Source organism: Salmo trutta, unplaced genomic scaffold, assembly GCF_901001165.1.
Source record: "Salmo trutta unplaced genomic scaffold, fSalTru1.1, whole genome shotgun sequence".
NCBI lineage: Eukaryota > Metazoa > Chordata > Actinopteri > Salmoniformes > Salmonidae > Salmo > Salmo trutta.
This window is the reverse complement of record NW_021822384.1, coordinates 294,743-317,693: the sequence shown is the minus strand read 5'-3', so window position 1 is coordinate 317,693 and position 22,951 is coordinate 294,743. Positions and strand designations below refer to the sequence as shown.

Here is a 22,951-nt window from a genome sequence, read left to right as displayed (position 1 = left end):
CATCCCCAACAGAACACAGACCATCCCCAACAGAACACAGACCATCCCCAAAAGAACACAGACCATCCCCAACAGAACACAGACCATCTCCAACAGAACACAGACCATCTCCAACAGAACACAGACCATCTCCAACAGAACAGAGACCATCCCCAACAGAACACAGCGACCATCCCCAACAGAACACAGTGACCATCCCCAACACAACACAGACCATCCCCAACAGAACACAGACCATCCCCAACAGAACACAGACCATCCCCAACAGAACACAGCGACCATCCCCAACAGAACACAGCGACCATCCCCAAGAGAACACAGCGACCATCCCCAACAGAACACAGACCATCCCCAACAGAACACAGACCATCCCCAACAGAACACAGACCATCCCCAACAGAACACAGCGACCATCCCCAACAGAACACAGCGACCATCTCCAACAGAACACAGACCATCCCCAACAGAACACAGACCATCCCCAACAGAACACAGACCATCCCCAACAGAACACAAACCATCCCCAACAGAACACAGACCATCCCCAACAGAACACAGACCATCCCCAACAGAACACAGACCATCCCCAACGGAACACAGACCATCCCCAAGGGATCACAGACCATCCCCAAGGGATCACAGACCATCCCCAACAGAACACAGCGACCATCTCTAACAGAACACAGACCATCCCCAACAGAACACAGACCATCCCCAACAGAACACAGACCATCCCCAACAGAACACAGACCATCCCCAACAGAACACAGCGACCATCTCTAACAGAACACAGACCATCCCCAACAGAACACAGACCATCCCCAACGGAACACAGACCATCCCCAAGGGAACACAGACCATCCCCAACAGAACACAGCGACCATCTCTAACAGAACACAGACCATCCCCAACAGAACACAGACCATCCCCAACAGAACACAGACCATCCCCAACAGAACACAGACCATCCCCAACAGAACACAGCGACCATCTCTAACAGAACACAGACCATCCCCAACAGAACACAGACCATCCCCAACAGAACACAGACCATCCCCAAGGGAACACAGACCATCCCCAACAGAACACAGCGACCATCTCTAACAGAACACAGACCATCCCCAACAGAACACAGACCATCCCCAACAGAACACAGACCATCCCCAACAGAACACAGACCATCCCCAACAGAACACAGCGACCATCTCTAACAGAACACAGACCATCCCCAACAGAACACAGACCATCCCCAACAGAACACAGACCATCCCCAAGAGAACACAGACCATCCCCAACAGAACACAGCGACCATCTCTAACAGAACACAGACCATGCCCAACAGAACACAGACCATCCCCAACAGAACACAGACCGTCCCCAACAGAACACAGACCATCCCAACAGAACACAACCATCCCCAACAGAACACAGACCATCCCCAACAGAACACAGACCATTCCCAACAGAACACAGACCATCCCCAACGAAACACAGACCATCCCCAAGGGAACACAGACCATCCCCAACAGAACACAGCGACCATCTCTAACAGAACACAGACCATCCCCAACAGAACACAGACCATCCCCAACAGAACACAGACCATCCCCAACAGAACACAGACCATCCCCAACAGAACACAGACCATCCCCAACAGAACACAGACCATCCCCAACAGAACACAGACCATCCCCAACAGAACATAGACCATCTCCAACAGAACACAGACCATCCCCAACAGAACACAGACCATCCCCAACAGAACACAGACCATCTCCAACAGAACACAGACCATCCCCAACAGAACACAGACCATCCCCAACAGAACACAGACCATCCCCAACAGAACACAGACCATCCCCAACAGAACACAGACCATCCCCAAAAGAACACAGACCATCCCCAACAGAACACAGACCATCTCCAACAGAACACAGACCATCTCCAACAGAACACAGACCATCTCCAACAGAACAGAGACCATCCCCAACAGAACACAGCGACCATCCCCAACAGAACACAGTGACCATCCCCAACACAACACAGACCATCCCCAACAGAACACAGACCATCCCCAACAGAACACAGACCATCCCCAACAGAACACAGCGACCATCCCCAACAGAACACAGCGACCATCCCCAAGAGAACACAGCGACCATCCCCAACAGAACACAGACCATCCCCAACAGAACACAGACCATCCCCAACAGAACACAGACCATCCCCAACAGAACACAGCGACCATCCCCAACAGAACACAGCGACCATCTCCAACAGAACACAGACCATCCCCAACAGAACACAGACCATCCCCAACAGAATACACAGACCATCTCCAACAGAACACAGACCATCTGCAACAGAACACAGTTTATCAGTGAAGAGTAGTCTACACTGTACAGAACACAGTTTATCAGTGAAGGGTAGTCTACACTGTACAGAACACAGTTTATCAGTGAAGAGTAGTCTACACTGTACAGAACACAGTTTATCAGTGAAGAGTAGTCTACACTGTACAGAACAATGAATGAAAGGGAAGATATCAATTGCATTTGTGACGCATATAAAATGTATAGTCACATTTGTGTTTTTATTTAATTTAAGAGGAATATTTTAATTTCTGATTCATTCTGGGTATAACTTGAGTCCTCCCAATGGTTTCCTATTGTCAGGTCGCATCAATTCGAATCTGGTATCACAACAAAATAGTCAGCACATTGTAACTTCTGATTTCTTTGTACTTTAATTAATGCAAACACTTGAATGGTAAATAGGTGGTTCGTATATACGGGCTCCCTGTAACACCTCGCAGGGCAGACAGAGAACTGAGTTACACATCCTTTGTTCTTCATTAAATACTCTGACAGAGATAGTTCCCGCTCACTGCTGGCCTGTCAGAGGGAGGATGAGCGTGGTTTAAACTTACTCATCCTATCGTTGGCGTGCAGGTTGGTCCCAACCTCGAGACGCCTCCTGTTGCCGGGCGTAGTTATTATCTTTGGCAGTCGATTTATCTTGTGACTGCACAATGTACAGTTCTCTAAAACCCCCGACACCCCTCTGCATATACATTTCACCCATATCCTGCCCTTATCTTTTAACAAGCTCTTCCACATCCCTGATTCACAGCATCTGCATTCTTTCCATATGACTCAACATCCCATGAGCCCCTTCCTCTCACACAGCAGTATGCTCTTATCATATAGAGTATAAACTTAATATTATAGCATAGCTTCTTTCTTATATTATATAGGTTATGCAAACAAATAGTTGGTCAAACCCTAACACTATTGAAATGTATTTATACGTATTGTTGCCAGTAGTGAGGAAGCAAATGGTACGTTTTTTTCTTCACATCTGGTCACTTTTTTTATGAACTGCTGGAGCTTCCTCATTCTTCTGAGAGAAGCCTAACAGGACAGACGAAAACGTTATCCTGCCGCATCTTGTCTCCTGTTTTACAGGTTGGTACTATGTACAAACACATAATGTCACATAATAGTAATTGGACAAGGTTAGCTAAATGTAGACGAGTCTGTAGACGAGTTGTGAAGTGTGTACTGGTTAATATAACCGAGTAGAACCAGGCTTAGTTTTCCGGACGGTAGGCTAGCTAGTTGTTGTGAAAGTACTGTATTATAGTGGGGGAGGGGAAACTGGTGTCAAGTAGAAACACAATGTCGAAGGGCTGGAAGTGAAATGGACGTGAGTGAGGACGAGTTAAGTGAAGTGGAAGGGATAGTGAAGAGCTCAGAACCCGAGCCTTTTATCGACAGACATGTTGAAGAAGAATCTGGTCCAGTAGGAGTGACATTTTTGGAGAGTGGATTGGATCTGATTGGATCCTGGCCTTTTGGCGGGTCCATGTGTGGTTTCAGCGTGGGTGTAAAATGAGTTGAGTCAGTGAAGGTTATCTGTAGTGGGCTTGTGATGTGTACTTCTTCCTCCCAGAGGGAGCTGGCGATCAATATCACGCAACTCGGGACCAGATCTGTTGTTTGCTTTGTTCTTAGGAACAGGGCGCCATTTAAAGGAGTGATTTACTGGGGGAGCTGGAAATGTGAAGGAGAACCAGTTGAAGGAGAAGATTCCCACCTCGTCGTTTGTTGTGATGTAGGCAGGATGGAGTGAAGGATGAGACAGAAGAGTCACTAGCTCTATTCGGACGCGATTAGTTTTACTGGGAGAGGTCGGGTAATGTAATGATGTGCTCCAGCACAAAACAGCACATCTGTAATTTTAGTCCCGTCCGAATCTGCCATGTCATACATTTGTACATGGCAGGAGAGCAGTGGTGGAAAAAGTACCCAATTTTCATACTTGAGTAAACGTAAAGATACCTTAAAAACAAAATTACTCAAGTAAAGTGAAAGTCACCTACTTGAGTAAAAGTCTAAAAGTATTTGGTTTTTAATGAACTTAAGTATCAAAAGTAAAACTATAAATCATTAAACATTTATTATATTAAGCAACGATTTGTATTATTATTATTATTTACGGATAGCCAGGGGCAGTTAAACACTCAGACATAATTTACAAACATAGCATTTGTGTTTATTGAGTCCTCCAGATCAGAGGCAGTAGGGATGACCAGGGATGTTCTCTGTTTAGTGAGTCCACCAGATCAGAGGCAGTAGGGATGACCAGGGATGTTCTCTGTTTAGTGAGTCCTCCAGATCAGAGGCAGTAGGGATGACCAGGGATGTTCTCTGTTTAGTGAGTCCACCAGATCAGAGGCAGTAGGGATGACCAGGGATGTTCTCTGTTTAGTGAGTCCTCCAGATCAGAGGCAGTAGGGATGACCAGGGATGTTCTCTGTTTAGTGAGTCCTCCAGATCAGAGGCAGTAGGGATGACCAGGGATGTTCTCTGTTTAGTGAGTCCACCAGATCAGAGGCAGTAGGGATGAACAGGGATGTTCTCTGTTTAGTGAGTCTACCAGATCAGAGGCAGTAGGGATGACCAGGGATGTTCTCTGTTTAGTGAGTCCTCCAGATCAGAGGCAGTAGGGATGACCAGGGATGTTCTCTGTTTAGTGAGTCCTCCAGATCAGAGGCAGTAGGGATGACCAGGGATGTTCTCTGTGTAGTGAGTCCTCCAGATCAGAGGCAGTAGGGATGACCAGGGATGTTCTCTGTTTAGTGAGTCCTCCAGATCAGAGGCAGTAGGGATGACCAGGGATGTTCTCTGTTTAGTGAGTCCTCCAGATCAGAGGCAGTAGGGATGACCAGGGATGTTCTCTGTTTAGTGAGTCCACCAGATCAGAGGCAGTAGGGATGAACAGGGATGTTCTCTGTTTAGTGAGTCTACCAGATCAGAGGCAGTAGGGATGACCAGGGATGTTCTCTGTTTAGTGAGTCCTCCAGATCAGAGGCAGTAGGGATGACCAGGGATGTTCTCTGTTTAGTGAGTCCTCCAGATCAGAGGCAGTAGGGATGACCAGGGATGTTCTCTGTGTAGTGAGTCCTCCAGATCAGAGGCAGTAGGGATGACCAGGGATGTTCTCTGTTTAGTGAGTCCACCAGATCAGAGGCAGTAGGGATGACCAGGGATGTTCTCTGTTTAGTGAGTCCTCCAGATCAGAGGCAGTAGGGATGACCAGGAATGTTCTCTTAATAAGTGTGTGAATTGAACCATTTTCTTGTCCTGCTAAACATTCCAAATGTAACGATGTACTTTTGCGTGTCAGGAAAATGTAAGGAGTAAAAAGTACATTATTTTCTTTAGGAATGTAGTGACGTCAAAGTAAAAGTTGTCAAAAATATAAATAGTAAAGTACAGACACCCAAAAAAACTACTTAAGTATTACTTAAAAGTTTTTTTACTTAAGTACTTTACACCACAAACTCCAAAGTCCTCTGATAATACTAGTCCCGTGCGAATCGACATCCTTTTGCGAGAAATGTCTGAGTTTGACAGGTGTTTTGTTGCTCACGGTTTGAGCAAGAAAACAACTGATTTGATGAATTGAACAATGTGCTGGGCATAGCCTATATATGAAGGGCCTACATGTACCAACTTCCACAGTGAATCCTTATGTATGCCAAATGCATAATTCAAAATATTGTGCCTATTTAATGCAACCCTTGCTGTTAATAGATGGCAAAGCAGCAGCAAACTGAGCTAAACGTTTAGAACAAGTTCACTTTCTCATTCATAGCCTAAAAACACATATCAGGTGGAAGTGCCCTGTTTAGCTCACATCTGAAGGCTGGGGACATTTAGGACGTCTACTGCGGATCACTAAAACATCCTAATGATTATGATGAAACTTCCTCAATTAAAATAGTAGTATGGCGACACTATAACGTTACCAAATATGGTGTGGTATGGTTTAGAAACTTGGGAACTAAGCTGGAGTTATCAGTGTAGGCTGTTATCTAAGCTGGAGTTATCAGTGTAGGCTGTTATCTAAGATGGAGTTATCAGTGTAGGCTGTTATCTAAGCTGGAGTTATCAGTGTAGGCTGTTATCTAAACTGGAGTTTTCAGTGTAGGCTGTTATCTAAACTGGAGTTTTCAGTGTAGGCTGTTATCTAAACTGGAGTTTTCAGTGTAGGCTGTTATCTAAGATGGAGTTATCAGTGTAGGCTGTTATCGCCCGGACTTGTTGAATAAATGTAATAAGATCAACGTGGACTGCAAAAAAATGTAAAACATATTTAGCAAATATGAGCAGGCTATTTAACAAACTAGGCTATAAAGGACTAACATTTAAATTGGAGTTGGATGACAACGCAATACATTAAAGACCGTAAATACACAACTTGAAGCAACCACATATTTAGCCATGGAGCAGATTCTGATTGGCCAGTTTTGGGCCAAACCTCGACACATCGATAACTTGTTTATTCATTAAAAAACCCAGCACTTTAGTGAAAACCCAGCCGTGTCAGGTAGTGAAAATATAACCAAATATTAAGGACACACTGCCGAACCTATAACATGCTAGCCAACGTTAGCATGTTAGCTTGAGTGCTTGACTGCTGTTGTGAAGCCAGAACGCTCGGATCAACCCTTCTCCACGGCCAGAGCATCCCGTGAGATCTCTGAACCCTCTGAGAGCAAAACGCTCTGAATTTATGACCGGATAATCTGACAAAGCTCTGAATTTACGACCGGATAATCTGACAAAGCTCTGAATTTACGACCGGATAATCTGACAAAGCTCTGAATTTACGAACGCCCAGCGCGCACTCTGGCACTCCAGATTGAATTTATGAACACACCCTGTGTTGTTACACAATAGTATGGCGATAATAACACAAGTTTAGCAATCTAAAACTTTTCAATAATTGACCACTGTCTTTTGAACACACCTGTAATAACACAAGTTTATCAATCATGTCATCATAAGAGACTGTTTGGCTCACATTTCACTAATCATTTGGCATTTTCACAGATGACTGTCTACTCAACTAAATTGTAAAATGTAAAACAAGGTGATTTTCTAATTGTTATTATAATTATATCTCTCTCCATTACCTTCTATAGCTTGACCAAAAAGACAGTTGTTTTATTAATTTACTACCATCTGGTTTAGACAGGACCTCTCCAGAAGTTGAGGGTGGGGCAGGTATGTTACGCTCACTGCATGGGGGAGGGGGATTTATACAGTACCCTATATACACCACCGGTCAAAAGTTTTAGAACACCTACTCATTCAAGGGGTTTTCTTTATTTTTACTATTTTCTACATTGTAGAATAATGCAAAGCTGTCATCAAGGCAAAAAAAAAATGTAATGTTTTTTTTTACATTTAACTAGGCTAGTCAGTTAAGAACAAATTCTTAATTACAATGACGGCCTAACCCGGATGACGCTGGGCCAATTGTGAATGCTATAATTACAATGACGGTCAGCCTTGTTAGTGTTTATGTCTTTATATATATATATATATATTACAATGAGAAGGGAAGGATACAGGTCAGTCTTGTTAGTGTTTATGTCTTTATATATATATATATATATATATTACAATGAGAAGGGAAGGGTACAGGTCAGTCTTGTTAGTGTTTATGTCTTTATATATATATATATATATATATATATATATTACAATGAGAAGGGAAGGGTACAGGTCAGTCTTGTTAGTGTTTATGTCTTTATATATATATATATATATATATATATATATATATATATATTACAATGAGAAGGGAAGGGTACAGGTCAGTCTTGTTAGTGTTTATGTCTTTATATATATATATATATATATATATATATATATATATATATATATATATATATATATATATATATTACAATGAGAAGGGAAGGGTACAGGTCAGTCTTGTTAGTGTTTATGTCTTTATATATATATATATATATATATATATATATATTACAATGAGAAGGGAAGGATACAGGTCAGTCTTGTTAGTGTTTATGTCTTTATATATATATATATATATATATATATATATATATATATATATATATATATATATATATTACAATGAGAAGGGAAGGGTACAGGTCAGTCTTGTTAGTGTTTATGTCTTTATATATATATATATATATATATATATATATATATATATTACAATGAGAAGGGAAGGGTACAGGTCAGTCTTGTTAGTGTTTATGTCTTTATATATATATATATATATATATTACAATGAGAAGGGAAGGGTACAGGTCAGTCTTGTTAGTGTTTATGTCTTTATATCAGGTCATTATATTAATACAATTACAATGAGTTGATGCATGTACAGGGAGGAAATTGTATTTCACAAAATGTTCTGAAACAAAGGGGAAGTGAATCCGTATCCAAAATGTGGTCCCCATTCAAATGTAATTTGATCTATCATGACAAGTGAAAATGAGTCTACTCTTATAGTGAGAACCCATGTTATAATTGATATGTGATTGTGTTTCTTTTTGATCACACTGTAAACTTTGTTTTATTGAGTCCATTAAATGATGTTCAATTCATTGAACCACTCCTAGTTTGTTGTCAGCCTGATCCACCATCCTGACCTCTGAAACGAGAGCACAAAGTCAAAGGAGTCCTCAGTATGAGCACAAGGCGTTGAAAATTAATACACCTTTTGGGTTGAAAAGACGTCTCTTAACCAATCACTGGGCTTCCTATTCTTCAAACACCAAGACAGTATCATCATCATAAACCACAACAGTAGAACATCAGTGGTCTGTATCAGGGGAACACAACAGCAGTACATTAGTGGTCTGTTGTTGCGCATCTACAGACTATCCTAGAGAGTTACCAATGATAGCTGTAGTTGCTAACAACAAAAGTTGAGCTTGAATTTAGTGAAGAAACACCAGAATCAGAATTAGAACAATGAAGTTTGAAGAAAGCAAAGTCTCAAGTCTTTGGCATTGTGTTGATGCTAGTCCCACTAAGATAGCCATCACAGGGCTCTGTTTATCGCAGTGCCTTAGACCATTGCGCCACCCGGGAGGCCCATCAATTCCTTTCTTGAATGAATTGTTTTCACTTGTGTCTGCCAGTCACTTCTAATTGGAGAATAAACAAACCTACAAGCTGTAGGCTACTATACAATCACAACTTACTTTGCAACTAGTTGGAGTCAACTTAACTCATTGAGTGCCATTGGTACTGACAATACAGTAGGCTTGTTGTGTCTGTTTTACAAGCCGAAGACAGAAGAAAGGTGCTGGTGTATCTTGTAGTATTTTGTTCTTTATTAAAAACCCTGCAACCTACCTGTTATTGTCAACCATAAAATATCTAATAATATTTTTTTTAATAATGATTTCACAGGTCCAATGGCAGCCATGGTGAAATCTGAGCCTCTTGATGGCAATGTAAGTTAATACATGTATTTGTGTAAAATAAGTAATTTTTGTTTTAGTTGCAATCTATGCATGCCTTTTGATGGGTCACGTAATAAAAGCCTCATATTTACTTTTTTTTAATAAAATCAAAGTTGTTGTTCAGGATGCCTGATATGAATGACAGGGCAGGTAGCGTTGTCCTGGCATCTGCCAAACCCAGATTTGTCCGTCGGACTGCCAGACGGTGAAGCGTGATTCATCACACCAAAGAACGCGTTTCCACTGCTCCAGAGTCAATTGGTGGCGAGCTTTACACCACTCCAGCCAACGCTTGGCATTGCACATGGTGATCTTAGGCTTGTGTGTGGCTGTTCGGGCCATAGAAACCCATTTCATGAAGCTCCCGACGAACAGTTCTTGTGCTGACGTTGTTTCCAGAGGCAGTTTGGTACTCGGTAGTGAGTGTTGCAACCGAGGACAGACAATTTCTATGTGCTTTTATGTGTTCCGTTCTGTGAGCTTGTGTGGCCTACCACTTCGCAGCTGAGCCGTTGTTGCTCCTAGATGTTTCCACTTCACAATAACAGCACGTATATATAGTGTATGAAGGGGTGTTCACATACTGCTGTATATATAGTGTATGTTGAAGGGGTGTCCACATACTGCTGTATATATAGTGTATGAAGGGTTGTCCACATACTGCTGTATATATAGTGTATGTTGAAGGGTTGTCCAGATACTGCTGTATATATAGTGTATGTTGAAGGGGTGTCCACATACTGCTGTATATATAGTATATGTTGAAGGGTTGTCCACATACTGCTGTATATATAGTGTATGAAGGGTTGTCCACATACTGCTGTATATATAGTGTATGTTGAAGGGGTGTCCACATACTGCTGTATATATAGTGTATGTTGAAGGGTTGTCCAGATACTGCTGTATATATAGTGTATGTTGAAGGGGTGTCCACATACTGCTGTATATATAGTGTATGAAGGGTTGTCCACATACTGCTGTATATATAGTGTATGTTGAAGGGTTGTCCACATACTGCTGTATATATAGTGTATGTTGAAGGGGTGTCCACATACTGCTGTATATATAGTGTATGTTGAAGGGGTGTCCACATACTGCTGTATATATAGTGTATGTTGAAGGTGTGTCCACATACTGCTGTATATATAGTGTATGTTGAAGGGGTGTCCACATACTGCTGTATATATAGTGTATGTTGAAGGGGTGTCCACATACTGCTGTATATATAGTGTATGTTGAAGGGGTGTCCACATACTGCTGTATATATAGTGTATGTTGAAGGGGTGTCCTCATACTGCTGTATATAGTGTATGTTGAAGGGGTGTCCACATACTGCTGTATATATAGTGTATGTTGAAGGGGTGTCCTCATACTGCTGTATATATAGTGTATGTTGAAGGGGTGTCCACATACTGCTGTATATATAGTGTATGTTGAAGGGGTGTCCACATACTGCTGTATATATAGTGTATGTTGAAGGGGTGTCCTCATACTGCTGTATATATAGTGTATGTTGAAGGGGTGTCCACATACTGCTGTATATATAGTGTATGTTGAAGGGGTGTCCACATACTGCTGTATATATAGTGTATGTTGAAGGGGTGTCCTCATACTGCTGTATATATAGTGTATGTTGAAGGGGTGTCCTCATACTGCTGTATATATAGTGTATGTTGAAGGGGTGTCCTCATACTGCTGTATATATAGTGTATGTTGAAGGGGTGTCCACATACTGCTGTATATATAGTGTATGTTGAAGGGGTGTCCACATACTGCTGTATATATAGTGTATGTTGAAGGGGTGTCCACATCCTGCTGTATATATAGTGTATGTTGAAGGGTTGTCCACATACTGCTGTATATATAGTGTATGTTGAAGGGGTGTCCACATACTGCTGTATATATAGTGTATGTTGAAGGGGTGTCCACATACTGCTGTATATATAGTGTATGTTGAAGGGGTGTCCTCATACTGCTTTATATATAGTGTATGTTTGATTTTATTTTATTTGGATCTCTTTTAGTCCCCATTTGGACTAATCTTCCAAGAGTCCTTAAATATTAAAATACAATTTATATACGAACACATTTTCACATATAACACACTATTACAAACATACATAATATACTAACGTAATAAACCAATAAATAATCAATCTAAAAAATATGGATTCTTCATCTACTGTAATCCCACAACATTTCTGTGTATTATATTTAAATTGTTTTAAAATAATGTTTAAATTTATATATTGAAAGGTTTCTGGTTTGCTCAGTTAATTTATTCAATTTCTTTATTGCTCTAAATCGAAATGTTCTTTTGCCTATTTCTCTTTTCTGTCTGGATAACGCATAGATGGTGGCCAATCTATTCCTAGTATTTACGGAATGTCTGTCTCTTACCAACTGAATACCGTTGTGAATAGAACTTGGCCGTTTTAAATGATGTATATTATGAAATAAAATAAGCATGTTTTTTTCAATTATCTTGTTGATTGATGACCAACCAAGAACATTGCGTATGACTGCAACAGAAAAACCATATCTCCACCATAAAACAATCCTTGCTTCTTTGTTCTGTGCAATCTGCAGCCTCCTAACTTCACTTGATGATGCATTTCCCCAGACCACAGAACAGTAGTTCACTTGACGCTCAATTAAAGCTTGTGTTATTTGCTTAAGAATTTTTCCTGGTAAATATTTAGCTATCCTTCTGATTATACATGCTGTTTTAATATTTTTTTTACATAGATTAGTTATTTGAGACGACCATGGTAAGCAGTTGTCTAGCTGCACTCCTAATAGTTTGGTTTCTGCCACTTCTTCAATTTGTACTCCTCCCATACTTAATTGTATCCCATGCTGTTTTGGCCTTTTCCTAGTGGAACAGACCAACATATCTTTGGTTTTCTTGGTGTTTAAAACAAGTTTGTTCTGGCAAACCCACTCCCTAATATTCTTCAAATCTCCTTGTAAAGCTTGCTGTACCTGTTGAACCGATTGTCCTGCTGCATAAATTGTAGTATCATCTGCAAATATAGTAGCTTGAGTTTCAGCTAAGGCATAGGGAAGGTGGTTGGTATATATTAAATAAAGAAGTGGCCCAAGGCAGCTGCCCTGCGGTATTCCACAGTTTAACACATGAGGGGAAGAAAATGAACCATTGATATAGGTGGACTGTTTCCTGTCAGTTAGATATGACTGTACCCAATTCAATGTTACCTCCTTAAAACCATAATGCATTCATTTTGTCAAAATTATCTCATGATCCACTAAATCAAATGTTGCACTGAAATCTAAAAATAGTACCCCCACAAACTTGCCATTATCCATAGCATTGAGCCACTGGTCAGTCATGTCAACCAATGCAGTGGTAGTGGAATGATTTTTGCGATAAGCATGCTGATTGGCTGTAATCAGATCATTATTTTCCATGTACTCTCATATTTGTCTACTCACAATACCCTCCAATATCTCACTGAATGTAGGGAGTAGACTAATTGGTCGACTATTGGCAGGAGTAGCGGGTTCTTTGCAGTCTTTTGGAATAGGACACAGTTTAGCATGCTTCCATACATTTGCAAACACCCCCTTTTCCAGTGACCAATTAAATATGTATCTCAGTGGAACTGCAATCTGGGGAGCAGCACAGCGAAGCAAAAAATTGTCCATAAGATCATAACCTGTAGATTGACCATCAGGTAATGACTTCAAAAGGTTTAACACCTCCTCCACTGACACCGTTTGCAGACTAAAAGAGCGGATCTTGTTGCTCATAATATGATCATCAATCCATTGGACAATTGCTTGTTTGGAAGAATGTATGTTTACATTGTTGCTCAGTAAATTAATTTTCTTTGTGAAAAAATCTGCAAAATGATTGGCAATATCAATTGGTTTTGTTATTATTCTCCTGTCAACCTCCACACTAGATGGGCATGATGAGATAGATGTACCAAGTAAACCCTTAACTGTATTCCATACCTTTTTAGAATCATTTTTACAATCAATAAAAGCATTGTTGAAAAATAACTTTTTTTCCCTTTGATTCAATTTAACTGCATAATTACGCAATGTTCTATAATTCCGTTCATCAATTTCTGATTTTGATTTGGCTGCTAAGACTTTTAACATATTTCTTTGAGAAAAAGCCTCACCCAGTTCATCAACAATCCATGGAGATGGACGAGCACCAACTGTACTCTTTCTTACTGGGGCATGTTGAAGGTGTGTCCACATACTGCTGTATATATAGTGTATGAAGGGGTGTCCACATACTGCTGTATATATAGTGTATGAAGGGGTGTCCTCATACTGCTGTATATATAGTGTATGTTGAAGGGGTGTCCATATACTGCTGTATATATAGTGTATGAAGGGGTGTCCACATACTGCTGTATATATAGTGTATGAAGGGGTGTCCACATACTGCTGTATATATAGTGTATGAAGGGGTGTCCTCATACTGCTGTATATATAGTGTATGTTGAAGGTGTGTCCACATACTGCTGTATATATAGTGGATGAAGGGGTGTCCTCATACTGCTGTATATATAGTGTATGAAGGGGTGTCCACATACTGCTGTATATATATAGTGGATGAAGGGGTGTCCTCATACTGCTGTATATATATAGTGGATGAAGGGGTGTCCACATACTGCTGTATATATAGTGGATGAAGGGGTGTCCTCATACTGCTGTATATATAGTGGATGAAGGGGCGTCCTCATACTGCTGTATATATAGTGGATGAAGGGGTGTCCACATACTGCTGTATATATAGTGTATGAAGGGGTGTCCTCATACTGCTGTATATATATATAGTGGATGAAGGTGTGTCCACATACTGCTGTATATATAGTGCATGAAGGGGTGTCCTCATACTGCTGTATATATAGTGTATGTTGAAGGGGTGTCCTCATACTGCTGTATATATAGTGTATGTTGAAGGGGTGTCCTCATACTGCTGTATATATAGTGTATGTTGAAGGGGTGTCCTCATACTGCTGTATATATAGTGTATGTTGAAGGGGTGTCCTCATACTGCTGTATATATATAGTGTATGTTGAAGGGGTGTCCACATACTGCTGTGTATATATAGTATATGTTGAAGGTGTGTTCACATACTGCTGTATATATAGTGTATGTTGAAGGTGTGTCCACATACTGCTGTGTATATATAGTATATGTTGAAGGTGTGTTCACATACTGCTGTATATATAGTGTATGTTGAAGGTGTGTCCACATACTGCTGTGTATATATAGTATATGTTGAAGGGTTGTCCTCATACTGCTGTATATATAGTGTATGTTGAAGGGGTGTCCTCATACTGCTGTATATATAGTGTATGTTGAAGGGGTGTCCACATACTGCTGTATATATAGTGTATGTTGAAGGGGTGTCCACATACTGCTGTATATATAGTGTATGTTGAAGGGGTGTCCTCATACTGCTGTATATATAGTGTATGTTGAAGGTGTGTCCACATACTGCTGTATATATAGTGTATGTTGAAGGGGTGTCCACATACTGCTGTATATATAGTGTATGTTGAAGGGGTGTCCACATACTGCTGTATATATAGTGTATGTTGAAGGGGTGTCCTCATACTGCTGTATATATAGTGTATGTTGAAGGGGTGTCCACATACTGCTGTATATATAGTGTATGTTGAAGGGGTGTCCACATACTGCTGTATATATAGTGTATGTTGAAGGGGTGTCCACATACTGCTGTATATATAGTGTATGTTGAAGGGGTGTCCACATACTGCTGTATATATAGTGTATGTTGAAGGGGTGTCCAGATACTTTTGGTCATGTAGTGTATGTGTATCCATATTATCATGATAAACATGGTATTTCATATTCTGAAAGTCCATATTGTATTTTCTTTAGAACCTTCAAACTCCTGTTATTTTTCTCTTCCAGGGTGATTCACTGTCAGATCAAAAGATGGAGAAGGTGAAGATGGCTGAGCCTAATGATAGCATGGTCAGTATAATGTTTATAACACATTCATTTGTTTTCTACCATGAAGTATTAGTTTGATCAATATTTGTTTTGTTTTAAATTTTCATAATAAGAGTAACATAATTATTTATTAAATGAGAGAAATGTATATTTTGTGGATAAAAGCTTCTGCTAAATGGCATATATTATATTACTTTATAAAAGCACATGCTATATTGATATGCATGAGCTGGAAACATATACAGGAAGTATTCATACCTCTTGACTTATTCCACATTTTGTTGTGTTACAGCCTGAATTCAAAATGGATTAAATTGTTAGTTTTTTCTCGCCCATCTGAACACAGTACCCCATAATGACAAAGTGAAGACATGTTTTTCGAAAAAATTTACGAATGTATTGAAAATATAATACTGAAATATTTAATTTACATACTGTAAGTATTCACACCCCTTTGCTATGACACTCCAAACTGAGCTCAGGTGCATCCAATTTCCTTTGATTATCCTTGAGATCACTACAACTTCATTGGAGTCCACCTGTGGCCAATTAAATTGTTTGGACAAAATTTAGAAAGAAAAACAAGTCTATCTAAGGTCCCACAGTTCACAGTGCATGTCAGAGCAGAAACTAAACCATAAAGTCCAAGGAACTGTCCGTAGATCTCCAAGATAGAATTGTAATGAGGCATATATCTGGGGAAGGGTATAAAATAATTTCTAGAATGTTGAAAGTTTCCAAGAGCACAGTGGTCTCCATCATTAGGAAATGGAAAAAATATGGAACTAAAACAAACTGAGCAACCGGGCAAGAAGGACCTTGGTCATGGAGGTGACCAACAACTCAATGACCACTCTGACAGAACTACAGAGTTCCTTGGCTGAGATGGGAGAACCTGCCAGAAGGACAACAGTCTCTACAGCACTTCACCAATCTGGGCTTTATGGGAGAGTGGCCAGACGGAGGACACTCCTGAGAAAAAGGCACATGACAGCAGGCCTGGAGTTTGCCAAAAGGCACGTGACAGCAGGCCTGGAGTTTGCCTAAAGGCACGTGACAGCAGGCCTGGAGTTTGCCAAAAGGCACGTGACAGTAGGCCTGGAGTTTGCCAAAAGGCACATGAAAGACTTTGAGATCATAAGGCAAAAGATTCTGTGGTCTGAGACAAACATTTTACTCTTTGGCCTGATGAGAACCTGCTTCAGAGTGCAAATTACCTTAAACTGGGGCGAAGATTTACGTTCTAGTAGGACAATGACCCCAAGCATACAGCCAACGCTGTAAGCAACGCTGGAATGACTTCAGAACAAGAATGTTAAAGTCATTGCGTGGCCCTGCCACAGCCCAGACTTGAATCCCATTGGAAATTGGTGGAAAGACTTGATGATTTGCTGCTCACCGCTGCTCCCCATCTAAGTTAACAGAGCTTGAGAAAATCTGCAAGGAAGAATGGGAGACAATTCCCAAATCCAGATATTCAAAGCTGATACAGGCATATCCAAGACGACTCAAAGCTGTAATATCCACCAAAGGTGCTTCTACAAAGTATTTACTCAGGGGTGTGAATACTCATAAAAATGAGATTTCTGTATTTCATTTTCAATACATTTGTAAAAATGTCTAAAAACACGTTTTCACTTTGTCATTATGAGGTATTGTGTGTAGATGGTTGAGAAAAAACATCAAATGAATCCATTTTCAAATCAGGCTGTACCACAACAAAATGTGGAATTAGTCAACAGGTATGAATAGAATACTTTCTGAAGGCTCTGTAGCTCTAAATGATTCCACCATGAGTAGGAAGATACTACTCTCCAGCAGGAAGTAGAGCCATACAAATAGTATGTACAGTTGAAGTCGGAAGTTTCCCTACACCTTAGCCAAATACATTTAAACTCAGTTTTTCACAATTCCTGACATTTAATTCTTGAAAAAATTCCCTGTCTTAGATCAGTTAGGATCCACACTCTATTTTAAGAATGTAAAATGTCAGAATAATTTTAGAGTGATTTATTTAAGCTTTTATTTCTTTCATCACATTCCCAGAGGGTCAGAAGTTTACATACACTCAATTAGTATTTGGTAGCATTGCCTATAAATTGTTTAACTTCGGTCAAACGTTTTGGGTAGCCTTCCACAAGCTTCCCAGAATAAGTTGGGCGAATTTTGCATTCCTCCTGACAGAGCTGGTGTAACAGAGTCAGGTTTGTAGGCCTCCTTGCTCGCGCACACTTTTTCAGTTCTGCCCACAAATTTTCTATGGGATTGAGGTCAGGACTTTGTGATGGCCACTCCAATACCTTGACTTTGTTGTCCTTAAGCCATTTTGCCACAACTTTGGAAGTATGCTTGGGGTCATTGTCCATTTGGAAGACCCATTTGCGACCAAGCTTTAACTTCCTGACTGATGTCTTGAGATGTTGCTTCAATATATCCACCTAATTTTCTTTCCTCATGATGCCATCTATTTTGTGAAGTGCACCAGTCCCTCCTGCAGCAAAGCACCCCCACAACATGATGCTGCCACCCCCGTGCTTCACGGTTGGGATGGTGTTCTTCGGCTTGTAAGCCTCCCTCTTTTTCCTCCAAACATAACGATGGTCATTATGGCCAAACAGTTCTATTTTTGACTCATCAGACCAGAGGATATTTCTCCAAAAAGTACGATCTTTGTCCCCATGTGCAGTTGCAAACCATAGTCTGACTTTTTTATGGCGGTTTTGGAGCCGTGGCTTCTTCCTTGCTGAGTGGCCATTCAGGTTTTGTCGATATAGGACTCGTTTTACTTTGGATATAGATACTTTTGTACCTGTTTCCTCCAGCATCTTCTCAAGGTCCTTTGCTGTTGTTCTGGGATTGATTTGCACAGTTCGCACCAAAGTACGTTCATCTCTAGGAGACAGAACGCATCTCCTTCCTGAGTGGTATGATGCCTACATGGTCCCATTGTGTTTATACTTGCGTACTATTGTTTGTATAGATGAATGTGGTACCTTCAGGCGTTTGGAAATTGCTCTCAAGGATGAACCAGACTTGTGGAGGTCTACACATTTTTTTCTGAGGTCTTGACTGATTTCTTTTGATTTTCCCAAGATGTCAAGCAAAGAGGCACTGAGTTTGAAGGTAGGCCTTGAAATACATCCACAGGTACACCTCCAATTGACTCAAATGATGTCAATTAGCCTATCATAAGCTTCTAAAGCCATGGCATCATTTTCTGGAATTTTCCAAGCTGTTTAAAGGCACAGTCACCTTAGTGTATGTACACTTCTGACCCACTGGAATTGTGATACAGTGAAATAATCTGTCTGTAAACTATTGTTGGAAAAATGACTTGTGTCATGCACAAAGTAGTTGTCCTAACCCGACTTGCCAAAACTATAGTTTGTTAACAAGAAATTTGTGGAGCGGTTGAAAATGAGTTTTAATGACTCCAACCTAAGTGCATGTTAACTTCTAACTTCAACTGTATGAGGGCAATACAAAATTAGCTATTTGTTGACTATATTGCTTTTAAGTCATATAAAAATAAAAAACATGTTTATTGCCAGTCTACAATATAAATATTATAGATACATACTATAGATATGAGTTAAAATAAGTGCATTGCAATTTGTTTATTTCTGTGTAGTCATGTATATTCAGTATACACCTATGTGTCAATGTAAGTGTACATACAGTGCCTTCGGAAAGTTTTCAGACCCCTTGACCTTTTCCACATTTTGGTAGGTTACAGCCTTATTCTCAAATGGATTAAATTGTTTTTTTTCTTCTCATCAATCTACACTCAATACCCCATAATGACAGTGAAAATGTTTTTCAAAATTGTTGCTAATTTATATTTAAAAAAAGAAAACGGAAATATCACATTTACATAAGTATTCAGACCCTTTACTCAGTACTTTGTTGAAGCACCTTTGGCAGTGATTACAGCCTCGAGTCTTCTTGGGTATGACGCTACAAGCTTGGCACACCTGTATTTGGGGTGTTTCTCCTTTTCTTCTCTGCAGATCCTCTCAAGCTCTGTCAGGTTGGATGGGGAGCGTCGCTGCACAGCTATTTTCAGGTCTCTCCAGAGATGTTTGATCGGGTTCAAGTCCGGGCTCTGGCTGGGCCACTCAAGGACATTCAGAGAGTTGTCCCGTCACCACTCCTGCATTGTTTTGGCTGTGTGCTTAGGGTCGTTGTCCTGTTGGAAGGTGAACCTTCACCCCAGTCTGAGATCCTGAGCGCTCTGGAGCAGGTTTTCATCAAGGATCTCGCTATACTTTTCTCCGTTCATCTTTCCCTCGATCCTGACTAGTCTCCCAGTCCCTGCCACTGAAAAACATCACCACAACATGATGCTGCCACCACCACAGTGCTTCACCATAGGGATGGTGCCAGGTTTCCTCCAGAAGTGACGCATGGCATTCAGGACAAATAATCTTTTTTCTCATGGTCTGAGAGTTTTTAGGTGCCTTTTGGCAAACTCCAAGCTGGCTGTCATGTGCCTTTTACTGAGGAGTGGCTTCCGTCTGGCCACTCTACCATAAATGCCTGATTGGTCGAGTACTGCAGAGATGGTTGTCCTTCTGGAAGGTTCTCCCATCTCCAAAGAGGAACTCTAGAGCTCTGTCAGAATGACCATAGGGTTCTTGGTCACCTCCATGACCAAGGCCCTTCTCCCCTGATTGCTCAGTTTGGTCGGGCGGCCAGCGCTATGAAGAGTCTTGGTGGTTCCAAACTTCTTCCATTTAAGATTGATGGAGGCCACTGTGTTCTTGGGGACCTTCAATGCTGCAGAAATGTTTTGGTACCCTTCCTAAGATTTGTGCTTCGACACAATTCTGTCTCAATTTTGAGTCTCATACCAAAGGGTCTGAATACTTATGTCAATAAGGTATTTCTGTTGTTTTTTTCTCAATACATTTGCAAATATTTCTACACCTGTTTTTGATTCATCACTATGGAGTATTGTGTGTAGATTGCTGAGGATCTTTTTTATTTAATCAATTTTAGAATAAGGCTGAAACGTAACAAAATGTGGAAAAAGTCAAGGGGTCTGAATACTTTCTGAAGGCAGTGTATGTGTATTCATATTAATGTCATTTTCATTGATTTCCTCACAGAATGGACATCTTCACTGCTTTCTCTTCAGATTCCCTGATAAAGAAGTCCAGCATGAAATCACCTGTAATAGCCCTTGCAGCGTGTTACAGGCTCTTGAAACAAGTTCCAAATTCTGTGAACTAAGGGAAAAGACTTGGAAACAGAAGATGGAGACAAGACAACAAGAGAAGACAATGCAAAGACAAGACCTTGTTATACAAACAACAAAAGGAAAGAAACCAATAGCAACACACTTCCCTTGTCATCTGCTTGAGAATGGTCAAATACTCACCATATCAACCATTTTCAATGATAGTGGAGAGGCCACAGCTGAACCAACACAGATTTATACAGGAAATAAGCAATACGTCAGTTTTTTTATTGAATCTAAAGGTGGTAAGAAAACCAAAACCAAGCAACTGCTCAAAAACAAAAGCCTTGAAAAATTTAGCCCTCTTTGCATCTACGGCATCTGTGGAGAGACAGTGGAGACAGCACTAACAAGAGATGGACGCTTCCATGACAATGTGTTCACTAAAACTTGCATTCTCGTTGAATCAGACTCAGATCCACCGAGGTGTGTTGAGATGAATGTACTAGTTGACTGTCTGGATAAACAAACCTTCAAAATGATCCTGGAAGAGAAAAACCCAACACAGGCTGCAACTGCCCCTCCACAAGCTGGTTCTAACCTTCTGAAAGAAGATGAGACGAACTCCATACAACTCCCCATGTTTAACACAAGCACTGAAACATCAGCTGCAGGGGAACCCCACAAAAAACAGGAACAGCTAGTCACAGTGCCAGATTCTGCTGATATTTTGAAGATTCTTCGCCACCAGTTTACTGATTTGGTGAAACAGATGAAGAAGAGGTACAATAAGAAGAAATATTCTGGGGTGCGAAGTCATTTAAGGGGGGAATTTGGAAAGAGCACCCAGGGTTTCTCTGAAGTCTACACAGTAAAGAAGCTGATGGAACTGAGTGACTCAGTCTGTATGATCGATGTCGAGGGGGTCGGGCAAGGCACTGGCTTCCTGCTGTTTGATCATTACATTCTGACAAATGCACATTTGTTTGAAAAAGATGGCATCTTGTATGTTGATGGAAATTACCATATCTCAGCCAAAGTAACTGCCACATTCAACAAAGAAAATCCCAATGGGTCAGATCTGAAGGTGATTGAGGTGAAATCAGAGATCATTGACTTTCAATGGGGATCTGACCACTACAATCGACATGTGGACTTTGCTGTACTAGAGCTTCAGGACATTGATACCTCAACCGGTCTTCTCCGTAGATATAGCCCAGATCCAAAGAAAGGTGGAGTCTGTCTCATTGGACACCCAGGTGGAGGAGTGAAAAGAACAGACCCCACCACCATTATTGAGAGAGAAAGAAGAGGTGAGGCTTTCCAAGGAGAGTTTGGGAAAAATGACAGAATGGATATGCTGATCAATACATCCATAGAAGAGAATAAAGTGAAGTATGACATGCTCATGAATCCAGACAACACTGATGTGACCTATGACACCTGCCTCTTCCATGGAGCTTCTGGCTCCCCAGTCTTTGATGAATCCTGCCATGTGATAGCCATGCACACTGGAGGGTTCCCCTACAAATATGAAGGAGTGAAGAGTGTGATTGAGTATGCCATCCCTCTCCTCACCATACTGGAGAACTTTCTGATCAAGATGAAGGACAGAAACAATGTTGAAATACTGACCAAGTTCACCAGAGAAGCCTTGACATGCCCCCATTTGCATGATTTCATTTACAATTTTATCAGACACCTGGTAATGGAATGGAAGCCCTCATTCAGTGCAGCCTTGACAGCAGTCTGGGAAGCAGTTGAGGAAAATGAGAACCATCTAAGAATTAAAGAACATCTTAGAAAATGGATCATTTCAGAAAAGGAGGCAGTACTGGAAAAAATTCAGAAAGCAGGAAATGAAGCTTTGAAAGAGTTCATGTTGAAAAACGACTTTTTGATTTGACGATCTTGTCAAGTTATCCAAGACTGATGATGACGATGAGCCCATTGATGAATAATAAGAGATTGTGTTGCAAATACATTTAAGGAT

The 22,951-nt window shown here is 40.7% G+C and overlaps 1 protein-coding gene across 1 annotated transcript; it reads left to right on the top strand.

The window, feature by feature from the left end:
• The first annotated feature begins 3,406 nt into the window (after positions 1-3,406).
• On the top strand, positions 3,407-22,922 carry LOC115182055 (protein FAM111A-like). Its single transcript, XM_029743699.1, has 5 exons — positions 3,407-3,467; positions 9,753-9,796; positions 15,735-15,797; positions 18,870-18,899; positions 20,888-22,922. The coding sequence occupies exons 2-5, from the start codon at positions 9,758-9,760 to the stop codon at positions 22,862-22,864; spliced, it is 2,109 nt and encodes a 702-aa protein (XP_029599559.1). The 5' UTR covers positions 3,407-3,467; positions 9,753-9,757; the 3' UTR covers positions 22,865-22,922.
• Positions 22,923-22,951: the final 29 nt, after the last annotated feature.